General features: G+C 41.6%; 1 protein-coding gene across 2 annotated transcripts in view; it reads right to left on the reverse strand.

Moving 5' to 3' along the window:
• The window catches only part of AIFM3 (AIF family member 3), a 161,994-nt gene that overhangs the window by 10,778 nt on the left and 134,353 nt on the right, over positions 1 to 16,863 (reverse strand). For both annotated transcript variants that reach the window (XM_073557963.1, XM_073557952.1), the window contains exons 18-19: positions 14,989 to 15,064; positions 1,214 to 1,318 (exon numbers count right to left, since the gene is read on the reverse strand). In XM_073557963.1, the coding sequence (XP_073414064.1) occupies positions 1,214 to 1,318; positions 14,989 to 15,064 (181 nt within the window). The remainder of the gene's footprint in view (positions 1 to 1,213; positions 1,319 to 14,988; positions 15,065 to 16,863) is intronic.

The raw sequence follows: 16,863 nt of genomic DNA on the forward strand, positions 1-16,863 counted from the left end.
TTCCAGAAGGTCCCGGCTGCTATAAAAAGCGCGCATGGCCGTTTCGCCATGCGCAAGTATAGACTATACTGCTATGTGTGAATGGTGATGAATGTATGATTCTGGTGACTGACTTATTATGAAACACCTTCCCTCTGATATTACGCATGTGGTTAGGGAATTAGTTCAGTAGTCTGCGCAGTAGCGACGCCGCACACATGGTAGGTCTAGTTGAAGTTGAACCCATGTTCATTATATCGCCTTATTGCTCATCTCCCACTACTCAGCAGCGGTTGTAACACCTACTGCATGGTGGACCCCGAGCGGCGAATGCACTTTATTATTATTTTTATTTAGTGAGTTCCGCCGTTCCTAACATGAAGACTCAGACGTCAAGGTTAGATTTCAGAAAGGCAGATTTTAAGGGATTCAGAAAGAGAATGGGAGGGATCCAATGGCTGGATATCCTTAAAGACAAAAATGTCCAGGAAGGATGGGAAATCTTGAAAAATGAAATTCTCAAAGCACAATTGTTAACAATTCCGAAAAGAGGGAAGAATAGGAAGCATTTAAGGAAACCAGGATGGATGAATACAGAACTTAAGCACATGCTAAAAAGGAAGAAAGAAATGTTTATAAAATGGAAAGAGGGAGGCATATCTAAAGAAGAATATAATGCTGTCTGCAGAACCTGCAGGGCACAAATCAGATTATCTAAAGCTGACAATGAATTGAGGCTTGCAAGAGACGACAAAAGCAATAATAAAGGATTTAGGGGATATGTCAAAAGTAAAAGAAAAGTCAAAGATGCTATAGGATTTTTACAGGATGAAAATCAGGCCAAAATCACCAGGCTATGTAAACTTTTCATTAGGGTCACTTGGATGTTTTGGGTTGTCATTCTGATTTAAAAAGAAGAAACACAGTAGTTTGACAATAAATGGCTTCACCCAACCACTCACCATGAGTGGAGAAAAAGTTTTGGTGTTATCATTCATATTCTCTGAAAAAAAGGTAAAGAAAGCAAAAATTCTGCCGGGGTATGTAATCTTTTGAGCACAACTGTACTTTCTTTTGTAATTGTAACAATGTGTTATCGTACGTGCTATTAATCATTATAGGTAAAAGGTCTACATTTTCCCTTGTATTTTTACCAACAATAACTAATCTCAATCTCCTTTGCATTTCTTAACAGTCTGAAACACAAACATTGTTTCTATCAAACACTACTTACTCGACATCACGCTTGCGTATCGGTTTTCCTGATGCCATAACTTCTGCTACCTTGGAAACTATAGGGTCATAATTCATGCTGGCAACTGCAATGACTTCATCATTCCTGGAATACACAGACAAAAAACACAAACCACCATCCTTAGTTTGTATAGGATAAATCTATTTATGTTAAGTAACTAAACTATTACATTTGAAATACTTATATAAAAAACACATTTTTGTGCTTAATGTTTTTATTCTTTTAATGAACGCTTCAATCTTGACAGTAAGTACAAATAGATGACCAAGAAAAAACTTGCAAATTTCAATTAAGCCTTCACCTGGCTGGGGAAAGGTCTTTTATTCCTTTTCCTCATTTGGTTACATTGAACGTGACGACATAGAACAGCTTATTCAAAAAAAGTTGGGACACTATGTAAAATGTAAAGAAAAGAAGAATGCAATGATTTGGAAATCTCTTAAAGACATATTTTATTCACAGCAGAACATAGAACACAGATGAAAAGCTGAAAGTCAGACATTTTCCCACTTTGATTTGAAAATATTAACTCATTTACAAATTAATGGCAGCAACACATCTCACAAAAGTTGGGAAAGGGCCATGTCTACTATTGTGTAATTGTTTAACGTCTCCTTTTCTTTTCACAATAGTCTGTAAATATCTGGGAAGTGAGGAGACCAATTGCTGTAATTTTGGGAAAGGAACATTATCCCATTCTTGTCTGATACAGGATTTTAGCTGCTGAACAGTCCTGGGATTTCGTTACTTTTTCGCTTCATAATGCACCGAATGTTTTCTGTCTGTGAAAGATCTGGACTGCAGGCGGCCAGTTCATCACTCAAACTCTTCTTCTGTTAAGCCATGTTGTTGTGACGGATACAGTATGTGATTTAGTATTTTTTTGCGGAAATATATAAGGCTTTCCCTGAAATGAACGTTTCTGAATGGGAGCATAATTTATTCTGAAACCTCTATATGATGCTCAGCATTGATAGTTCCTTTGAAGATACCCATGCTCTAGGCATCAATGCAGCCCCATACCATCAAAGATGCAGGGTTTTAAATTGTGCTCTGATTACAAGCTAGATGATCTCACTCCTTTTGAGTCTGTAGGACATGTAGTACACAATTTCCATAAAAAAAAAAAAAAATTAAAATTTTGATTCATGCTACCACAGAACTGTTTTCCATTTTGCCTCAGTTCACTTTAAATGAGCTTTGGCCCAGATAAGACAGCAGTATTTCAGGACTTTGTTGATGTATGGCTTCTTCTTTGTATGATACGCGTAGAGCTTTAACTTATATTTGTGCATGGTACGATGAACTGTGTTCACAGACAATAATGTCTGGAAATATTCCTGAACACATGCAGTAATTTTCACAACTGAATTATGCTTGTTTTTAATGCAGTGCTGCCTGAAAACCCTCCTGAGCATCCAATATTGAGAATGGGGTTTGACCCTTATGCACATTGATTTTTTCAGAAACTCTGAATCTTTTGATGATATTATTTACTGTCATTGGTAAGATATTCAAAGCAAAGTCTTTTCAATTTTGCATTGCGGAACATTTGTCTGAAATAAGTTTACAATTTTTAGACACGTTAGTTCAGTTTGATGACTCCTGACCACATTTGGTTCTTAGAGACTCTGCCTTTTCATACACAGTGATATGACTTAGTTGAAAATTGCCCCTCCATCACTTAAATTTCAGGCCTTTTGTTAACCTTGTCCCAACTTTTTTTGAAGATGTGTTGATATAATCAATTTCTAAATGAGATTTTTTTTTTATCAAATGGATAAGGCCTAACTTTCAACTTCTGCTCTGTGTTCTATGTTCTGTATGTGATAAACTGTAACCCCTGTAGGGAGAGCATGGTGTTCAAGAGACTGCTGCAGCTAAACAGCTGAAGCAAACAGGGTTACATAGTTGCAAATATTAATAATTATTTTTTGCCGCATTGCCTTGTACTACAACTCTCCAAAGCCTTTGCTCTTCTTAGAGCTTAGAAGAGGTGGAGCAGCAGCAAAAGAAATTACTGATTGGCTGGGAAAGAAGGGAAGAGGTAACTGCACTGAGGAATATGTGGGCTGTTGTCCATTGCAGTGAAGACCCAGCAAAGGAGCACAGATTGAGTTTTGACAGCTTTGCAGACCTGTGTGAGAGAAGAACAGTGAACCCTGGAGCTGTACAACATCTGCAGACCAGCCAGATTACTAGGCGTTGCCCACCGCCCTCTGGCCTTATCTTGGAGGATGATCCAGCCATTTATTCTCTGTGTCCCCCCAAGCATCTGGACTCTGCAGCCCCAAGCTGGATTCCTGTGTGACATTGGACCTGCTATATTAAGGGGTGCTTGTACTTGTAGTTCTCCATTGTTGAGGAAGTCATAATAGAACTACTTATTAAGGGAGTGTTGCTGGGATTTGTGGTTTCACATGCCAGGAGGATCATCAGTAAGGGGGATTTTTTTCTCATTGGTTTATCAAGTGCACCAACGGTTCCTGTAAAACTTCCGCAGCAACCGGACACCAATGTTGGACTGTATTACTAGCATTGCTGCAGCCATTTGTGGATTTAGTGTTATTTGTTAGCCGAGTATATGCTGTCATTTAAAGAGAAAGTGTCATCCTTAACATGCAGGTCTACTGCAAAGCAAATGCTGTACCTTTTAAGACAAGAACTTATCTTCTGGGTTTATATGGTATTATTGATTTTGCTGTTCCTTGTTATCCCTGTCTTCAAACCAAACAAGAAAAAGAGCAATGATTCCCGGCCGCTGCCACAGAGTGAAGACAAGGGGGTATGTTCTCTGGATCCTTAGTCATTCGTACAACTCGTTTCATAGTCAGATTGACTTCTTCATCAGGTTTCCTTTGCTCGCCGTGTCATATATTGAGGGTAACATACTTCCAGCGCCGTTTATCTTTGTCTTCTTTTATCCCCGTGTATTTTTCACCATTTGACCTCCTATAATTAAACCCATTAAGTTGTGCCAATCATCTCACATCATTGTGAGTGTGTATAGAACGTGTACGTGGGTTTCCTGATTTGAACCCCCGGCAGAAGAGAAAGACGCTCCTGCATTCCCCTAGAACTCGTAGCAAGCATTGGGTATATGCAATGCACCACACTGAGGTGAGAACTACCAAACACTCTGCCCATAGAAGCAGTTTTAAGGGTTATTAAATAAATATGGCTAAAGAAATTTCCAAATTCTTACATATTTATTTGCTCTACAATTTCACAGCATCCCAATTTTTTTTTAAGTAGCGGTTGCATTAATGTTTGTGATAAAGTTATATTACCTATTGAGCAAAAAAATGTAGAATGACATTTTATACTTTGAAAGCATGATTTTCATAATACTAATTACAAGTTGCTACTTTAGTTTCACCTCTTCATCCTAAATGAATTCCAGTACCGATATCAGTGGCTCCACTCCATGACCAGCTTTAGGATGCATTTATACTGCACGACTATCAGAATTCTTGATAATGGTGCAGTGTAAACAGGTTGCAGATCACCAGAGCGAAACACTCATTCATCAAGTGAAATGATCTTTTAGCTTCAGCGTTGTATGTGTGGGAGATGTAGTCTAAGCACGCTATTAAATGTCTGCCATTCAGAAAATATGTTGCCAATCATCGATAGTTTACTGCTGTGAATCATTCAGTATAAATTCACCTTTAGTTTTACAATATATTTGTATAGCTTATGGACTTGAGCCATCCATGGACAAATTACATATGAGCTGTCCATGACTTATGTTATTTGAATAGCTACAATGTAATATTACATTTCCTCTATGGTGGCTGCAGTAAATGAAATATTTAGCTGGTCAATACTTTTTGCAAAAAAACCTGCTTGGCAAGAACATTTACACTATTAATCACACTGATCAGCAAAAGAGTAATAATTAGTGATGAGCAAGTATACTCGTTGATCGCGTTTTTCCGAGCATGCTCAGGTGTCATCTGAGTATTTTGGCGTGCTCGGAGATTTAGTTTTCGTCTTCTAATCTTCATGAATTGCGGCTGCTAGACAGCTTGAATACATGTGTGGAATGCCTGTTTGTTAGAGACTTCCCACATGTATTCAGCCTGTCTAAAAGTCGCAAATCATGCAGATTAGACGACGAAATCTAAATCTCCGAGCACACCAAAATACTCGGAGGACACCCGAGCAACTCATGACTAGTAATAATGTTTTGAAATTTTGACTTTCAGGCTCCATAACGCACCATCCACTACTGCTTCAAATGTGAGACTGTCATCATTTTATAGACAATCATCTTGGCTTTCTCACTGCATTGTTGCAAACTGTATACATACTGTCACAGGTTTATCACAACAGAGAGGGGTCAGAAGACCGCAGCATCTGATTTCACATACTCCAGCACCGATTAGAAGCACCTCTCCTTCATATTAAACGGTGCAAATTTCAGTTAGAAGTGCAGGGGTTAATCTGTTCAGCTTGGAGTCTCTGTAGCGTCCCAGCTTGGATGATCTCAACTGTTCAGTATTGGTCACTCCCCTCTCCTATATATACTCACCTCAGGCAATCTGAATTGCCAGTGTTAAGTCTTTTACTACCTGATGAAGAGTGGAGAAGTCTGTTGTTGGTAAAGGCGTTTTGAAGTATTTATCTTTGACTGTTGCTAGGTGTTTCGGCTGTGTACAATTCCTCATTCTCCTTCTTAGTTTCCCTACCTTCTCTACTTGGTGTTCCCCTTTGTTGTCTGTGAGTGCATATTTATATGTTTGGTATATTCATTTATCCCTATACGTCCTTCCTCGTTTGTCTGGTTTGTGTACATATATACACTATTCCTTCCCACTTTCCTGGGTGGGGGGTGACATATATAGGGCTGATTCAGGAGTTCAGCAAGGTACATGGCCCCAGCATCTTCACCATCAGAAGTAATCTGGGGAGCAGCTACTGTGTTCCTAGCATTAGGAACAGGGAAGGAACCCCCGGCCCTGGGTAACCTGGCACATACCCAAGTGAGTCGACTAGTATATACCAACTTTGGGAATGTGTAGAAGAGATCTGAGGTCAGCTTTCAATCTCAACATGTTTTAATCTGCAGTGTAGGGTGAGATATGGAGCCTGAAAGTCAAAAGTTCAAAATATTGCTACACTTTTGCTTGTCATTGTACGTTATTTGTGATGAGACAGCAAAACTTGATATCCAGACAGATAGTGCCTTAATAACCACTTTTTTTTTTCTTTTTACGTTTCTGCAGCCAAAATTATTGATCCTGGAGTCAACAGGGTGTCTCTGTCTGACAGGCAAGGACCCGACCTGCTCAAAAGTTGTTTCAGATACAAGATGTGCACCGCTCATCATCTTGTGATCATTAGAAAGTTAAGTTATGCTGTCCAGCCATCATGTCAGCTAAATATAACTATATTTTTATAATTTTATTTTTTAAAAACAATTGCAGTAATTTTTTCATATTTTTACAAAATTATTAAGGGACTTACCAAACGTCTCTTTTCTCCATTTTTCATGTATATATTTTAGCAGATATTCTCACTTCCTTGTACGCTATTTGTAAATCATGGAAAACCCGTATAATACTGATTTGTATGACATTATTACCAAAAAAAGTAATTAAAAGTTAATTATAATTACTGTATTTATGGATTGCTATTATTTTAGTCCCAGATGATCCAGGCTGAATAATTGCTTTTGAATGATCTGTGAATATGTAAATAATAGCCCATTAAATACAGAAATTAAAAGTGTATCATGCAAAACTAGGAGAATATTTCCTGCATTTTGTTACCTTCACGTCCCCAGGATTAGTGAATTTTGAATAGTTACAGAGAACTTCAGAATGAAATGCAATATAGTTTAAATGTAGGTCCCACCAATTTAGACTGAACAACAGAGTTACCGACTGACAGTCATAATAATGAATTTGGCAAATTTTCTTTGTTGCAAAGGGAGCAACTCATTCCTGAAAAATTACATTGAGTTAGCAAAATGAGACGTTTGAGTCTTGTGACTTGACTGGAAGGAATGGCAGTTTTTTTTGTTTGGCTAACCAGATTACGACAATTGGTTCAATATGGTAGCAAAACCTCCAATGGAAGTAGACTGCATACCTACTATGTGGCTCCTGCGTTGTCAAACGTCCTTACCGAACATACTCAAGTCTACTTTTCTGTAAGACTAGTTTCTAGTCCATCCTTACAGAGTGAAGTTCTGCTTTGCGGCCTGCCAAGTCTTCTGACTTTTCTGGCCAATCTCTTCTGTGATTTTGCTTATACGACTTGACACGGCCAACTCCTCTTTGTTCTTGCTTATTGCAGTGCAGTGCTCCGACTGCAGAAAATACAGCCTCAGCTCAGCCTTTCTTGTGTTAGTGAAGGAGACTGGCAGAGGCTTAGTTTTTTTTTTTTAAATATTAATTTAATTTTGTGGTGTGTGAATTAATGCGTGAATGTGTCAGAATTTCATGTCAATGGCACCTTTAGAAATATATTTAATTAGAAAAGTGGTGACATGTTCAATCCTTATTTCTTCCGCTGTATATATTGCATTTGCTGTATAAATATATGAATTATTCATTGTATAAATACAATATAATAGATACACTGTGTAACCTGACAGTAAAGCTAGAGGCAAAAAAGTAACTAATTTGTCTGTATAATTCTAATTTAAATTAGGTTGAAGCAGTCGAGACATTCTGCTTCTCCCACCAGCTGTTAGCCTTTACCTTAGTGTCTTATTATAAATCTATAAGCTGGCGGCAGTTTAAATACACTCTCTTATGCTTTGAGTAGTGATATAACGAAGTCTGACCTTGTAGCCACAAAGAGCTACATAGTTAGAAAATGTAACTAAAAATGAAATGGCTTTTATGGGAGAATTATAAGGCCAACACCTTGTATTGCAAAGCTAAGGAATATTTTTTTCAAATGTCAATAAGGCGTGAAGCACTACAGGTCACCAAAAGTTAGAATGAGGTTGTCTACGATGAAGCAGAAGGGTCTGAATTTTGTTTTCCAGAGACAGAACCATTCCTTTCCCTTTGCTGTGTCTGGAAATGCAACTCATTACTGTTCAAGTACATATGTCCAAAATACCAACATAGTCTTAGGACAGGAGTGGCGTTGCTTAAAAAAATGTTTTATGTTATATACCTTTGACTTAAAGTCCAGGATATATGTCAGATGCCACCAAGATATAAGGTCAAGTTGTTAACTCTGTTGTTTAGTCTATGAGAAACCAGAGAGAGTAACCTTCACCCTGGAGACCTGAGTGTTCCTAAGTATTACCTCCACTGATCTACGCAGGATGTCATCTCACTATTGGGATACAAGCGCCTTACGGTTCTCCTAAATTGCAAAATAATTTATAGCTTTACACAAGCAGTTTACAAGTTTAGGTAATATCCAGTACTCATACACCATTTAGCATTTCCATTAGAAAAAGGTGGAAAAAAAAAACAGAATTACAACAAATTATATCAGTTATTTAGACCAACATTCACTTATTTCTTCACATATATTTATGACACTTAAGGAAAACAGCATGAACCTGATCAAGTAGGTATGATCTGTATATATCACTTAGACCTAAAAAAGTGGTGACATAATATGTCAACATTGATGAGAAAAGAAATGGAACTTTTGATATAAAATGTATATAATAACCAAACCTGTTGATGTTAGCAGTTTTTGCTTGTTTTTGTTATTCCATGACAAGCATCAGTAGCCCTAAAGTCTCCATTTGTTGGTCCATTAAAAATGCCAATTTTTGAAAACTATGACTATTCCACAAAAGTCAAGATGGTTATGAGCTCAACTTGACTCCTTAATGACCTGTGAAACATTTTTGTCACAGGTTACTGTGGGATGTATGGGGGGGCTCAGGAGCTGAGCCTGTTCAACACATGGTACATACTGGCTGTTTTTCATTGCTGGCATCTGCCTGTAGCTGCAGTGGTTAGAACGAGTTCCTGTTGAGGATTTAGATGCCACTACCAATCACTCACAGTGGCATTAAATTATAATGATTGCCACTTGCAATTTATGCCCTGTCTCTCATTGCCCCACCCATAACATGATCATGGTGAGCTGATGTTTTGACCTGGAAGACGGGACCTGCTGAAGGCCCATTGGCCAATTGTGATGTTCAGGCAAAGGCCACGCTCACATGCTCAGTTTTTGATCAGTATTTACAGTACATAATTATTTGTAAGCCAAAATCAGAGGAAAAGTATAATAGAAACACATGCACCACTTCTGTATTTTTCACCCATTCCTTGTTTTTGATTACTAATGTAAGATACTGAACAAATACTGAACATATGAATATGGCCAAAGGCTGAGCTTAATAGGAGGACTGCAGTTATACTATACTAGCTATGAACCCGTTCTATGCCCAGGTGGCGAGCATTTTTATTGGTATATGGTATCCTATCCAGCTATGTGCTGCCACCCTCCTATCCTGGTATGCATAGCACCCCTCATTCCTATCCTGGTATGCATGGTACGCTCACCCGCCCAATCCTGGTATGCATGGCACCCCATTCTTCATCCTGGTATGCATGGTCCCCTCACCCCCCAATCCTGGTATGCATGGCACTCCCTCATCCCTATCCTGGAATGCATGGTCCCCTCACCCCCTATCGTGGTATGCATGGTACCCCTCATCCCCCAATACTGGTATGCATGGTCCTCTCATCCCCCAATCCTGGTATGCATGGTACTCCCTCATCCCTATCCTGGTATGCATGGTACCCCTCATCACCCAATCCTGGTATTCATGGTATTCCCTCATCCGTATCCTGGTATGTACAGTCCCCTCACCCCCTATCCTGGTATGCATGGTACCCGTGATCCCCCAATTCTGGTATGCATGGTCCTCTCACCCCCCTATCCTAGTATGCATGGTCCCCTCACCACGTATCCTGGTATGCATGGTACCCCTCATCCCCCAATCCTGGTATGCATGGTACTCCCTCATCCCTATCCTGGTATGTATGGTCCCCTCACCCCCTATCCTGGTATGCATGGTACCCCTCATCCCCCAATCCTGGTATGCATGGTACCCCTCTTCCCCAAATCCTGGTATGCATAGTCCTCTCACCCGCCTATCATGGTATGCATGGTCCCCTCACCCCCTATCCTGGTATGCATGGTACCCCTCATCCCCGATTCCTGGTATGCATGGTACCCCTCATCCCCCAATCCTGGTATGCATGGTACCCCTCATCCCCCAATCCTGGTATGCATGGTCCCCTCACCTCCTATCCTGGTATGCATGGTACCCCTCATCCCCCATTTCTGGTATGCATGGTACCCCTCATCGCCCAATCCTGGTATGCATGGTACCCCTCATCCCCCAATCCTGGTATGCATGGTCCCCTCACCCCCTATCCTGGTATGTATGGTCCCCTCACCCCCTATCCTGGTATGCATGGTACCCCTCGTCCCCCAATCCTGGTATGCATAGTCCTATCACCCCCCTATCCTGGTATGCATGGTTCCCTCACCCCCTATCCTGGTATGCATGGTACCCCTCATCCCCCAATCCTTGTTATGCCTGGTACCTCTCATCCCCCAATCCTGGTATGCATGGTCCTCTCACCCCCCCTATCCTGGTATGCATGGTACCCCACATCCCCCAATCCTGGTATGCATGGTACCCCTCATCCCCCAATCCTGGCATGCATAGCCCCCTCACCCCCCAATCCTGGTATGCATGGCCCCCTCTCCCCCCTATCCTGATATGCATGGTTCTCTCACCTCCCCTATCCTGGTATGCATGGTCCCCTATTAAAAGTGCACAAAAAAAAAACCCATTTATACTCACACTTCTTTCCTGTGCTCCAGCACTATTCTATTACCACTCTGGACATGGCTATCCACCTGTCCTGGGACACCCACACAGTGCCCCCTAGCGGACAAAGTGGTCACTACACCACATAGTGTATTTTATGTAGTATCTATAAACCCATAGCGCTGTCCGGTGCCATATTGCTGAAGACACACTGCAAGTGTGTTTTCAGTAAAATGGCGCCGGATCGTGCATGCGCAGCACGATTCCAGCCACACTCCAGCCCTGGTCTCCTGCCACGAAGAGAAGCGACGCGGCAACGCTCCTCCTGGTCAGGTAAGTATGTAAGTACTTTTGAATACAGCTAGACATTATGTGCATATGCACTCCAATTTATGCGTTCTAACCTTAAGCAGTGCTGGCTTCCCCCCCTATTTTCTTGTTGTTGGTTTGTGGCTCACCACCACTGTTGCCGTGCACGCTTGGTTATGTCCGCCATAATTTTTCTGTGTTCATTGTGATGGATTAGGCTGCTGTGCACACACACGGCAGCCCCACCCTGCCCCAAGCTTTATTTAATTGTGCACCTGTGTCTGGACCAACATCGCCCTTCATCTATGTTTGCTGGTCAGGCAATGTGTGGAGGCCATTCCTGATATGTCTGTGTTCAGACCTGGTTGGCCTTCATCTGCACTTGCTTCATCTGGCTTCATGGGAGCGATCCAGTAATGTTCAGGTACAGATTGCACTTGATGTGGTCATGCTCTAAATGTATTTAGGAGGCCGTAATGGCACAGCATTTATTAAAAATATATAGAGTAGGACCCCCCATATGAGATTGCCTTGGCGTGGCGGGGTGGCTCAATTGAATTGATCAATTTTTTTGCTAAATATCTCATTTTTGAATACAGCTAGACATTATGTGCATATGCACTCCAATTTATGCGTTCTAACCTTAAGCAGTGCTGGCTTCCCCCCCTATTTTCTTGTTGTTGGTTTGTGGCTCACCACCACTGTTGCCGTGCACGCTTGGTTATGTCCGCCATAATTTTTCTGTGTTCATTGTGATGGATTAGGCTGCTGTGCACACACACGGCAGCCCCACCCTGCCCCAAGCTTTATTTAATTGTGCACCTGTGTCTGGACCAACATCGCCCTTCATCTATGTTTGCTGGTCAGGCAATGTGTGGAGGCCATTCCTGATATGTCTGTGTTCAGACCTGGTTGGCCTTCATCTGCACTTGCTTCATCTGGCTTCATGGGAGCGATCCAGTAATGTTCAGGTACAGATTGCACTTGATGTGGTCATGCTCTAAATGTTGCTCTAAATGTATTTAGGAGGCCGTAATGGCACAGCATTTATTAAAAATATATAGAGTAGGACCCCCCATATGAGATTGCCTTGGCGCGGCGGGGTGGCTCAATTGAATTGATCAATTTTTTTGCTAAATATCTCATTTTTGAATACAGCTAGACATTATGTGCATATGCACTCCAATTTATGCGTTCTAACCTTAAGCAGTGCTGGCTTCCCCCCCTATTTTCTTGATGTAAGTATGGCATCGGAGATGGCGGTATGCAGTGTGCACGGCACCGTCATCTCTGGTGCCATACACACTCATCACCGCTGGCTGTCTCACTCTTTCTGGAGACAGACTGCGCAGGGGCGTCACGCTTGCGCAGTCTATAAAGGCTTCGGACAGAGTGACGCTTACAGCGTTATATTATAGATACTACATACAATACACTATGTGGTGTAGTGACCACTTTGTCCGCTAGGGGGCACTGTGTGGGTGTCCCAGGACGGATGGATATCCATGTCCAGAGTGGTAATAGGAGCAAGGTCCTAAATGACTGTTATTGATCCCAAGGTGGGTGGCCTTGGGATGAAGGCTTGATTTTGTGCTGATCAGCAGAGCTGATGTTTTGTTCCAATGTGTTAGGGTGAAGCCTTCAGGTGATTGATCCCACCCGTCTCACCAATCACCTACAAACCCACCTAGGGGCATGTGTCTAGAATGCCATAGTAAAGTATATGTGTGTGAATGGTTGTAGGACCTGTGATGAGGTCATAGCCATGTGATCCGGGGGGCGTGGCTACGGACCATATAAGGTGACCAGGGTAGGTCACATGAGTGAATGCTTGGACCCGGTTGGTCCGTATGGAAGGTCTTGTCAAACCGACTGTGCTGAGGAAGATGTGTCTGCCTTCCTGAATGCACGTGTGTAACATGGCTGCACGTGTCTGAGAATTCCCAGGAGAGGGAATGAACGTCAGGACTGAGAAGCAGCTATGAAATGACCCGGACAGGGGACATAACTGTGAGGCTACAGTGCCTGTGCACCGGACATAACAAAGCCTGTGTCACCACAGGGTTAACAGAGTGGAGCTCTGTAATGGACGCTATGCTGTTTTGATATGAACATTCTGTTGCTGTTGATGGTTTATGCTGCATAATAAACCGAATGGACTGAGTTACGTTGAGAAACCTGTGCCGGACCTGATTTATCGGCTGCCTAGCGAGTATCCCCTACCTGAATGACAAGCGCTACCTTACAACAGGTATTGCAGTATATACAGTGATAATCAAAAGGGTAACAATGTTTGAACTTTTGACTTTCAAGGACCATATCTTCACTATCCACTACTGTTTCAAACTACCATCATTTTATGTAATTTGTAGTATACAGGAAGGAAAATATTTTTCCATCACCAGGAGCAAATGAGCAACAATGCATGACAAGAATCTGCATAACTAAACATATGCTAAATAGTTGCAAGTCAAATTCATGTATGAGATACCCAAGATGATTGTCTATAAAATGATGGCATTTTCACGTTCAAAGCAGTAGTGAATGGTGAGATATGGAGCCTGAAAGTCAAAAGTTCAAAATTCCTATAGCCCCATTTGGAATCTCTATACCACTCCGCTGTGGCCTCTTCTTTTCAATCCATTCTTTCTACTCAAGTGTGGTTTGATAAAGACCCATAATTGGGTCGAAACGTTACCTTGACACTTAATTATTGCTGTGGTGACCTCAATAAATCTGAGTGCGGCTGTTTCTTCATCTATACATTTAAAATCATAACAGGCTACTGAACAGCCGCCATGCTCATGAATAACTCTTAGTTATTGGCAGTTGGATATTTCACAGTTTGCAGGTGCAAGATGCAATGTTCCAAAAACTAGCTCATATTGCAAGTGGCAGTATCTTCACAAATTTTTTTAGGTGGCCAAAAATGTCTTTTTGTCAAGTGGAAGTTTCTTCAGGAATCACTAGTTTTTTCTGGAGCTTTGTCTTTTCTAGCATTTTTAGGTCGTTTACTGAGCCTCTTTTTACAATTTTTAGGTCTCTCCCTACATTGTGGCGCTCTTTGATTACATAGCAAAAACCTGCTGACAGAAGAATATCTTTCAAAAAAGCTCCAAAGTTTGAACATATGAAGCCTCGGGATCCCAGCGGCGGTTGGGTTCGCAGCGGCGGCCTGGATCCGAGCGGCAGCTGGGATCCGAGCGGCGGCTGGGATCCAAGCAGCGGCCGGGATCCCAGCGGCGGTCGGGATCTCAGCGGCGGCTTGGATCCGAGCAGCAGCTGAGATCCCAGCGGCTGTCGGGATCGCAGCGGCAGCCTGAATCCGAACGGTGGTCGGGACTGCAGCGGCGTTCGGGATCGCAGCTACGTCCTGGATCCGAGCGGCATCACTTGGGTGTTCCAAAATGGCGGTTAGCGTACTTCCGGTGCGGCGCAGTGGATTGTGGAATTCGGGGACATCCAGACGGAAGTGGATGATGGACAATTTAAGGCAATTATATATAGATTATATATATATAGATTTTGTTTCAGTCAACAAAGTTGCTTTCTTTGAAAACAGATTATTTAAAAAGTTGATAAGCTAAATTTCACTAGACAATGGAAACTAATTATGTGGATTCATAAAAAGATATGAAATAAAAAAAATTGTGTTCCATACCTCGTATAAAATGCCACAAATTTTAATTCTTCAATATCTCCTTGAATGATAACATCATCAAATCCTTCCCCATTACCTGAAAAGCAAGGTATTTTAATATAGACCTGTTTTATCTATTTGTCTGTGCTTGAGTAAATAACTCATGTTTCCTGCTATTACGTGCAACAGCAAACTTGATTGCAATGACCAGCGCTAACATAAAACATTGGTAACTATGTAGTTTAAATTTGCATTCATACTTCGTCACCTCGGTATTCTACTTTGGTAGATTACCAAGAAGTACAAAGAAGAAAGTATCATTGCAGAATCAGACTACAAAGTTTGCCCATTGCCAGTTTCTATAGAGACAGATACGTTTGCACAGGATTTGTGGACACAAAACAAACTTTTTTTTATTAAATTCCTAACAAAGTTGATTGCCGTGTAGATTTCTGGCTGTAGTTTACTTATGACATTAAAAACAGATTGAGGGCAATATAGACCCATCTCACCTGTACTGTGAATAATACACGGTGGGCCATTTATATGGATACACCTGAGTGGCCATGTATATTGATACACCTAAATAAAATGGGAAAGGTTGGTGATATCAACTTCCTGTTTGTTGCACATTAGTATATAGGAGGGGAAAAACTTTTCAAGATGGGTGGTGACCATGGCGGCCATTTTTAAGTTGGCCATTTTGGATCCAACTCTATAAATGGCCCGCCCAGGTGTATCCATATAAATGGCCCACCCTGTATATACAAAAAGTGAAACTCATATTAGATAGAGTCCTTAGAAGCAGAGTGATCTACTGTATTTCAAGTGTTTACTTCTATTAATGTTGATGATTATGGCTTACATCCAATGAAAACCCAAAAGTCATTATCTCAGTAAATTAGAATACGTTATAACACCAGCTTGAAAAATGATTTTAAAATCTGAAATGTTGGCCTACTGAAATGTATGTTCAGTAAATGCACTCAATATTTGGTTGGGGCTCCTTTTGCATCAATGCGGCATGGCATGGAGGCAATCACCCTGTGGCACTGCTGAGGTGTTATGGAAGCTCAGATTGCTTTGATAGCAGCCTTCAGCTTGTCTGCATTGTTGGGTCTGGTGTCTCTCATCTTCTTCTTGGAAACCACCATTACCACCATATTAAGTGGCCCTTTAAGTCAATATCCAGCTCTTTACGAGTTTACAGATATGACAAGGCTGGGTCCTTCCCTGGAAGAATATCTGGCTAGTCCCGTGTTTGAGACTCTTAAATGTGGCTCCATGGACTTTATTTGCATATTCGTATTTCCCAGGGAGCAATGCACCTAGGATTTCACTGTGATTGAGCGACTTTGCCGGCTGCCGCAGTGTTTTCTTTGACTGGTCTCCCTGAGGTCAGTGATTGTTTCGTGATGTTGGTCTACTAGGCATTGCTCCCACCTAGCCAGAATCCTACTCCACACTGATGAGGGGCAACACCCCGAAACAACTGTCTGTGGATGGATACCTGGCCTTGGTATTTCCCTTGTCATATCTGTAAACTCGTAAAGAGCTGGATATTGACTTAAAGGGCCACTTAATATGGTGGTAATGGTGGTTTCCGAAAGGAGCCACCCCTTGGCTGGGTCCTTCCCTGGAAGAATATCTGGCTAGTCCCATGTTTGAGACTCTTAAATGTGGCTCCACGGACTTTATTTGCATATTTGTATTTCCCAGAGAGCAATGCACCTAGGATTTCACTGTGATTGAGCGCCTTTGCCGGTTGCCGCAGTGTTTTCTTTGACTGGTCTCCCTGAGGTCAGTGATTGTTTCGTGATCTTCCTCTTGACAATCAAGCACAGTGACACTGTTGTTTTTAAACCAGGTATTGGTACTTTTCGCAGTGTGGACAGG

Source organism: Dendrobates tinctorius, unplaced genomic scaffold, assembly GCF_039654945.1.
Source record: "Dendrobates tinctorius isolate UK_male_01 unplaced genomic scaffold, ASM3965494v1 ptg000003l, whole genome shotgun sequence".
Classification (NCBI taxonomy): Eukaryota; Metazoa; Chordata; class Amphibia; order Anura; family Dendrobatidae; genus Dendrobates; species Dendrobates tinctorius.